This window comes from Gekko japonicus, unplaced genomic scaffold (assembly GCF_001447785.1).
Source record: "Gekko japonicus isolate JY-2015 unplaced genomic scaffold, Gekko_japonicus_V1.1 scaffold1205, whole genome shotgun sequence".
Lineage (NCBI taxonomy): Eukaryota > Metazoa > Chordata > Lepidosauria > Squamata > Gekkonidae > Gekko > Gekko japonicus.
Genome location: NW_015175395.1, coordinates 27,079 through 35,925, shown reverse-complemented (window position 1 = coordinate 35,925; position 8,847 = coordinate 27,079). Strand labels below are relative to the sequence as shown.

The window sequence follows — 8,847 nt, the reverse complement described above, 5'->3', positions numbered from 1 at the left end:
CTACCTCACAGGGTGTCTGTTGTGGGGAGGGAAAGGGAAAGGAGTTTGTAAGCGGCTCTGAGACTCCCTTGGGTAGTGAAGGGCGGGGTATAAATCCAATCTCTTCTTCTTCTTCTTCTTCTTCTTCTTCTTCTTATATCTTTTTGACCTTTAAGGTGCTGTTGGACTCAAATCCTGGAGAAGATGGCCACATTGGAGAGTGGACTCTATGGCGTTATATCCAGCTGAGGTCCCTCCGCTACCCAAATCCCCCCGTCCCCGGGCTCCAAATCTCCAGGAATTTTTCAGCCCAGAATCGGCAATCCTCATCAGCTCTCAGTGGTTGACAACTGAATTTCCCCCCCCCCCCCCGACGATGCTATTCTTTGTCATTCTCCAAGTGCTCTGTAGCCTCCTGATCTGGCTGTCACTCTACAGCGGCTTCCGGTTTTGGCAGAAACATCGCCCCTCGGAATGGAGCTGCCGGCTGGTCACCCTGGCCCACGGCTTGATCGTCACCTTCCTCTCCGGCTACATAGCTCTTGTCGACGGGCCCTGGCCTTTGACTCATGCAGGTACGTAAAGGGAGTTCCGTCTCTGGAGGGTACGGAGAAGACACAAGGAGTAGACTCACGTGCTGAGGACACGGGAGCAGATGACTGTACATCGCCCCCAAGGCCTGCCGGGTTACGATGCCTGAAATTGAAACCTGCTGAAACCCAGTAAAGCCTTACTGAGAATTAGGGTTGCCAGCTCTTGGTTGAGAAGTACCTGGAGGATTTGGGGGTGGAGCAGGGTTCAGAGAGGAGAGGGATTCCAGTAGGGTATAACGCCATAGATTCCACCTTCCAAAGTGGCCACTTTCTCCAGGTGAACTAATCTCTGTTGTAATCAGGGCGCTTTTTGTAGAAAAAGCCCAGCAAGAACTCATTAGAATAATAGGCCACACCCAACAACTTGAACTCATTAGCATATCGGGCCACACCCCTGATAGCACAGCTCATTAGCACATTAGACCGCACCCCCATGTTACCAGAAGTGTGGTCATCCAGCCACACCCACCTTTCCCTTCTTATTCTGTTTACCTTGTTTGTTGTCAAAACCCAGGGCTTTTTTGTAGCAGGAACTCCTTTGCATGTTAGCCCACACACCCCTAATGTAGCCAATCCTAATGAGTTCCTGCTGTTGGGTGTGGCCTATTATGCTAATGAGTTCCTGCTGGGCGTGGCCAACTTGGGAGCCAGCCGGAACTCCGTTCCTGTGCGTTATTCCTGCCCCAAAATAGCCCTGGTTGTAAGTAATACAAACGATAGGTAAAGGGAGTAAGTAATACAAAGGATAGGTAAAGGTAAAGGTTTCCCTTGCTCGAAAGCCAGTCGGATCCAACTCTAGGGGGGCAGTGCTCATCTCCATTTCCAAGCCAAAGAGCGAGTGCTGTCCGAAGATGTTTCCGTGGTCATGTGGCCAGCATGACTAAACACCACGGCGCACGGAAAGCTGTTACCTTCCCACCAAAGCGGTACCTATTTATCTACTTGCAATTTCTTGCTTTCAAACTGCTAGGTTGGCAGGAACTGGAACCAGAGACAGGAGCTCACCCCGTCATGTGGCACTCGGGTCTCGAACTGCTGAACTACCGACCTTCCAGTCCGCAGTTCAGCATCTAAACCACTTGAGCCACCGCAGCCCCCATACAAAGGATCAAACCATGCATAAATAACCAAAAAAATATTCAACGATCAATGGGTATAATAATCTAAACCTATATAAATAGAGCGGTGTCACGGGCTCTTACAAGCCACCACCTTTTGGACACCACTCTTATGCGGGACACTGCTAGCTTCGGGTAGTAGCGGGGACCACTTACCCACTGGTTTCGTTCTTCGTGATGAAACTCTCTTGGTTCACTCCAAGGCTCTTAAAACTGGCGGAAATTAGTGACCGGACTCCGTTGTTTATAAGAATAAAACGGCTTTACTGTGACATCTCTCATTTTCCTCCAGCACAACCTCAATCAGATACACGTTCCAAAGGTTCCAACAATTAAACCGCTCTCTGGGATTCTTCCCACAATGTGTCAGTTCCCAATGGCTGTTAGCCTCCAACCGCTCACAACCTCCTCACTCACTCTCCATCCTCCAACTCCCTCTCTGTCCGTTTTCTGCCCATCAACCTCCCAAACATTCCATCTCTCCACACTGCCCTATGTCTGCACATCGCTTTTCTCTAGGTGTTCCCTTTTTGGAATCCGTCACAAGCGGTTTTTCAAAAATACAACATAGTAGTCAGAAACCCAAAAGTACACGGTCCAGATACAAAAACAGTCCTATTGATCCACCTTCAGAAATAGTCCACGTCTAATTCCTCAAAACGTCCAAATAAAGATGTTTATAATTCCTCTTCACAAAGTCCTCCTCTTGTCACATGTGTATCCACTTCACAGCCCTGCCAGCTTTAAGTTGTCGCATCGCCTTGCTTCCTCAAAAGTCAAACAGCAAAACTGCACAGCTCCAGTATTGAATAATACACAGCATCTTTTTCATTCTTACTGTCAGAGGTCATTTCGGGGGGGAACGCGGGGGAATGCAGTTCCCCCAGGTGAGGTGCAGGGGGGGTGGGGCATATGACGAAGCCCCACCCCCTGCTTCCGGCCGCCCCGCTTCCAGCCCTCATTCAGCCAGGAGGAGGCAGGAGAAGAGGGAGGGTAAGTTGCTTCCTCCCCACCTCTCCCCACCCCTGCCTGCCTGGGGTAAGGGAGGGCCTTGGCGGGGCTTCCTCGCACTCCCGCTGGCCTTGCAGGTCCACCGCCGGGCCCCTGATGTCAGTGGGTGTGGCATATGCTAATGAGTTATGCTAATGAGTTCCCCTAGCTCTTTTTCTACGAAATGACCCCCGCTTACTGTTGTTGTTGTTCAGTCGCACAGTCGAGTCCAACTCTTCGCGAACCATGGACATAAGCCCGATTACTGAAATGTATCACATTTGATTGTTGAATATATTTTTCCTTATTTCGTTTGATGCTTTGTATCTTTCGTATTACTGACCACCTGGAAGCGGGCGACCCAACTGACTTTTGTGATTTGAGCTCTTATTAGATGACATCTTGTAAGCATCCGTTTGCCTTGTGTACAAGACACACACAAAAATGCAATTATGGAGAGAGTTAAAAAAAACTGGGGTGAGGCAAGATCTCAGCCAAAGAGTTCTATGTCCAACATTTCTGCAAAAATTCTAATGTGCCTTCTTCAGTCTTCATTGTTTTGCAAGATGTCCAGTCACCTTCAAGAGCACCGAATTAAAAATTTGGAATTTACTGCCACTGGAGGTAGCGATGCTCACTAGTTCAGACGGCTTTAAGAAAGAGGACTTGACAAATTCATAGAGCATTACAAACGTAAGAGAAGCCAGTGTTGCATCAGGCCAATGGCTCATCCAGTCCAACACTCTGTCACACAGTGGCCAAAAATACCAGGTGCAGGGGGCATTTCCTGCAGGAGCGCACAGGAGCGGAGCTCCAACAGTAAAGAGCCCAGGGGGCGGGCACATGCAACAAGCATGTGAGCAGCCCTCAGTCAGATCAAGAAGCAGCCAGGCAAGCTGCAGAGCTCCCCCCGGCCCCCTAGTCCAAAACAGTCCAGTGGCACCTTTAACACCAAGTTTTATTCAGGTACAAGCTCTCCCTCCTCTGTCAGGACCTATCTGCACATCCCCCCCCCCCATAGCTAGCAATGCAAAACAGTCCAGTGGAGCCTGAGTGGTGGGTGTTGCCTTCTGACACACTTCCGATGATGTCAGGGGGTGTGGCATATGCAAATAAGTTATGCTAATCAGCTCCCGCACCTCTTTTTCTACGAAATGACCCCTGACCAGGTGCCATTAGGAGGTCCACCAGTAAGGCCATCAACAGCAAATACTTATGATGCCTCAAAGGAGCCTCCTTGTTCAGATGCAGTGTACCTCTTCCTCACCCCTCCCCACTCCTGTGGAGGAGGTGAAAATCATCACCTTAGCTCCTTTGAAGAAGGGTGGAATAAAAACGGGAGAGAAAGCAAATGTGCCACATTTAAATGCCACTTCCTGGGCAGGGACGGCAACAGAGGGATGTTTTGAGATCTGACAGGCTTTCCAGAGGCTTTTCGTTGGCAGTGTTGGGAAAACAGGATGCTGGACCTGATGGTCTATTGGCTGACCAGATCCAGTAGGGCTATTCATACGTTCTTACCGCAGGGTTCACCAAAAGGACTTAGACTTCCAGGGGGAATGTGAAATGATTGAAACTTGAAATTTGGGAAGGGTTACCCCAAAACAATTCTAGTTGCAGCTCTAATTATTGGGGCGCGGGACTCCTCTGATTCCCCCCCCCCATCTTGATTGCAACTTACCTGGCTGCTTCTTGCTCTGAATGAGGGCTGCTGGGAGCAGGGGGTGGGGCTTGTTGCATGTGCCCGCCCCCTAGCCTCCTTACTGCTGGAGCTCTGCTCCTGTGCACTCGTGCAGGAAATGACCCCTGGTCCTCCTTAATTATACAAAAGTTTTAAGAGGGAAGACTCCTTTAAGTCTATTTTGAATAAGTGCTCAGTCTTCCTCCAACAGTGGTCCAGATATCCTCCGGTTTCAGTGTCTTCCTCAGGGAGTCTCTCTTAGTTTGGATATATGATTCTTTCTATGTATTAAGGCTTATATGATAAATAATATATGGTGAATAAATTGTAAAAAATATAAAACAAAAAAATATATAAAAATTATTTGAGATATTTTATAATTGCCTGTAGCATGGTATTTGCTGATTTTTGGTATTTCCTACTTACCGTGGGTCCTATTTTGGTTTTGTGAACTGCCCCTACCCCAGCAACCCTCTAGGTAAAGGTAAAGGTGTCCCTTGCTCAAAAGCTAGTCGAATCCGACTCTAGGGGGGCGGTGCTCATCGTTTCCAAGCCGAAGAGCCAGCGCTGTCCGAAGACGTTTCCATGGCCATGTGGCCAGCATGACTAGACGCCGAGGCGCACGGAACGCTGTTACCTTCCCACTGGAGCAGTACCGAAGCGGTGGCTGTTGTATGTTACCCATTCAGTCATGTCTGACTCTTGGGCAATTGTATGGGCCAGCTCTCTCCACGTTTTCTGATCTTGTAGTGTTTCTTTGAGTCATTCCATGCTCGGGCTGGTGTCGACTTTTATGGGGTCCAGCCGCCATGTTCTTTGGCCGGTTTCCTTTTGCCGCTAAACAATCCAAGCATAATTGCTTTCTCTAGTGGGTCCCTTTGGTTAACACCACTCCGTTCCTAGAATGTTGCAAGGTGGCTGTGACATTGCGCCCCCCCCCCCATTCCGCCGCTCAGTGGAGCAGGTGCAAGCAATGGAAAGGTGGGAGTTCCCCACACACACCCACACCGCAGGCAGCTGGCAACCTTCACTCCAGGTCTCACTCTGGCACTAGTTCAAGGGTTCCCACACCCGTGTCAGCCCAACCTTCCTCTACGCTTCGCTTCCTTTCCCAGTCCCAGAAGACCTCCCAGCCTGCCATAACTGTGTGCCCTTTCCCAGCATTAGCACAATAAATCATGGCAAAAGAGCAAAGATGTTACACAATTTGCGGCTATTGACAACTCAGGTTTCCTCGGCACAAAAGGAGAAGCTGCAAGAGGCCTTTCGACTCCTGCTGGGGTCTCAGTAACTTTTCCCCATGGTCTTTGGGCAATTTTTTTTTTTTTAAAGAGCACATTTCTGGCCCTTATCATATCCTTGAAAGTAAAGCAGGGAAGCTGAGGGGTATAATTCACCGGCACGGAAGCTCTATGCAATTTTTATAATATAGAATAATCAGTCAAGTTTTCCAGGTGGTAGATGAAAAGGCAGATAGCGACTTTGCCCAGAGGCTTAGTGAGGGCAGCCAGGCAGGCAGAGGGGAACCACTGAAGCTTCCCATTGGCTCCGTACCAACACCCAGCACAATAAAGCACATTCAGCCATATTGCCGGAGGGGGGAAAGCAGCAGGCAGCAGGTTTTATGGACAACAGCTCCTGAGCTAAACCTTTAGATGACTGAGAATACTTTGAACTTTCAAAAAGGTTGGATTTTAGTCATAGTGCTTAGAAGAACAGAGTCTCGTGAGGCCTTCAAGCTTAACACAGCTATCTAAGGGGCATATAGAAGACCACTTTACGTTTGAAGGAAGGGATAATCCTCCTGCTTTCGGCGGCAAAAAGACATTGTGCTAAATCTTGGGGAATATGCTATGATATATTTGGGTGAGTACCCATATTAGAACAGAAGAACATAAGAGACGCCAATGTTGGATCAGGCCACTGGCCCATCCAGTCCAACACTCTGTGTCACACAGTGGCCAGAAATACCAGGTGCCAGCAGGAGGTCCAGCAGTGGGGCCAGGACACTAGGAGCCCTCCCACTGTTGACCCCCCCCCCCCAGCACCAAGAATGCAGAGCATCCCTTGCCCCAGAGTCCCTATCTATACCTTGTGGCTAATAGCCACGGATGGACCTCTGCTCCATATGCTTGTCTAATTCCCTTTTGAAAGTGTCCCTGCTTGTAGCCGCCACCACCTCCTGTGGCACTTCCTTAGTCTGTAGTGTGTGTGTGTTGTGTTTGTGTGTGTGCGCGCGCACGTGCGTCAAGTAGGGTCACGTCACAGCCGACATGGCAATCCCGTTTGAGGTTCAAGGCCAGAGTTGTTTAGAGGCAGTTTGCCCTTGGCTGCCTCAGTACAGCAACCTGGGAATCCCTTGGTGGTCTCCCATCCAAGTTCTAACCAGGGCTGACCCTGCTTAGCTTCCGAGATCTGATGAGACTGGGCCAGCCTGGGATATCCGGGCCAAGGCAAGAGACGAACAGAGGTGGTTTGCCGTTGCCTTCCTCTGCACAGCAACCCTGGATGTTCTTGGTGGCTCTCCCATCCAAGTACTAACCAGGAAGCTGCTCGACTTCCAAGATCCAACAAGACCAGGCTAGCCTATCTGAAGAAGTGTGCGTGCCCACGAAAGCTTATATCCGGAATTAAACTTTGTTGGTCTTAAAGGTGCCACTGGACTCAAACTTTGTTCTGTGATATACAGTAGGGTTCTTCCTGGTCCCCTGTGAGGGTAACTGGCCCAAGGTCACCCTGCACGGTCCATGTCTGTTTGGGCACTGGAACCCACGTCCTCAGGTCAGAATCCAACTTGTTCACTGTACTAGATGTCTGCATTCGCTCCTTGGCACGCAGCCTCACCGGTCCTTTTTGTTGGAAATATGCAATGTTGCAAGGTCTAAAATTCAGTCATTATATAGGGTTAATGTGCTTACCCTGTATGCTATTGTTTAGACTGACCTGGAAGGGAACCTGGCACAGAGCCAATGGGAAGAAAGCCCAGGAAAACTGAAGCGTATTTACTCACAATCATTGGTTAATGCATTCAGGTGATTTCCTTCTAGGGGTCAAGAAGAAGAAGAATCTCCATTGTTGTAGACCAGTGTGGTCAAAGTGTAAAGATGTAGCCTTAGGTGTCTTTGTTGTTTTGTAGATTTCCTGTGAACCCTTCCTTTAGAAATAAAGATTTTAACACAGAAAGAAAATGCCTCTTCTCCAGTGAAGCAAAGGTCCATTGCAACCTCTGAATATCTAACTATTTTTTACCAATTTTTCCAACACTTTTCCGCCCCTTCCAGGCGACCCCAACACAGCTCTCCAGGTCTGCCTGATGTGTCTGACCCTGGGCTACTTCCTCTTCGACCTGAGCTGGTGCATCTGTTTTGGCAGCGAGGGCGATCTGATGCTCTTCCACCACATGCTGAGTGTCGCCGGCTTGGTCCTGGTGCTGCTGCTCGGGGAGTCGGCCACCGAGATCAACGCCGTCCTCTTCGTGAGCGAGATCACCAACCCGCTGCTGCAGGCGCGCTGGTTCCTGCGGGAGATGGGCCGCTACCCCAGCCTTGCGGGTGACATGGTGGACTTCCTCTTTGTTGCACTTTTCGTGGTGCTGCGGATCGTCGGAGGAGCCTGGATCATGTGCGTGGTCATGGCTTCGACACGGACCATCTGGGTGCTGAAGATGGGGGTCCTGGCGATGTACCTTGTGTCCTTGGGATTTATGCTGGACATCAGCCGGTTTGCCAGGAAGAAAGTGATGAAGAAATATTCTGCTTGGAAAACAGGGAGAGAGCTGCCAAAGAGCAACAGACATTTGCCCATGTGTTAACCTGGACTTCAAGGGCACAGTGTTGCCCAGCCTAGCAATAGTCGCATGAAATCCCATGAGGAATCTTTAGACACACAGTTTGGAGGTCCCGTTTTAATTCTAGATGGGCATTCTCCTTGAAGGAGAGTCAAAAGGGGCCAAGGAATAAGTTAGCGCAGGAGAAAAGGGTTAGACCCAGAAACTGTTAGGTCAACAGATGGGTAGATGCCCAAACTCATCCTCGTCAACTAATTTCCAAGATGGATCAAAGGGAAAAACCAGAGCGAGAGCTGGTTTAGGGCAATTCACTCTGGTGCCAGCGAGGACACCGGGTACAGAGAGAGGGTCACTGCACCCAGTTCCTGGAGCCAGGAGAAGATTCTGCTTTATCGTCCAATCAAGGACACAAAGTCAGGGTGCTGGGACTGATATCTGGCCTGGATGATGGCAGAGGCTTTTTAGTGGTTGCCCCACTCAGGGCCTGACGCTGGGCAGCTCTGTCCTTTGAGAAGGGTCTCTCTTTAGGTTGCGCCTGGCCTTGGACCACATGGTGACAGATTCACGGCTTCTATCCCTTGGCAGGAACCAGGGGTCATTTCCTGCAGGAGTGCACAGGAGCAGAGCTCCAGCAGTAAAGAGCCCAGGGGGCGGGCACATACAACAAGCCCCACCCCCTGCTCCCAGCAGCCCTCAGTC

General features: G+C 49.9%; 1 protein-coding gene across 1 annotated transcript; it reads left to right on the top strand.

Annotated features, from left to right (window-relative positions):
• The first annotated feature begins 355 nt into the window (after positions 1-355).
• On the top strand, positions 356-8,172 carry LOC107122554 (transmembrane protein 136-like). Its single transcript, XM_015425670.1, has 2 exons — positions 356-554; positions 7,643-8,172. Exons 1-2 carry the CDS (start codon positions 356-358, stop codon positions 8,170-8,172), a joined length of 729 nt encoding a protein of 242 aa, XP_015281156.1.
• The last annotated feature ends 675 nt before the right edge of the window (positions 8,173-8,847 follow it).

Excerpts from the sequence above, each read along its gene's own strand:
- LOC107122554 (XM_015425670.1), top strand. The coding sequence starts at position 356 with ATGCTATTCTTTGTCATTCTCCAAGTGCTCTGTAGCCTCCTGATCTGG. Across the intron at positions 555-7,642 it reads CTGGCCTTTGACTCATGCAG|GCGACCCCAACACAGCTCTC; the intron begins GTACGTAAAGGG and ends CGCCCCTTCCAG.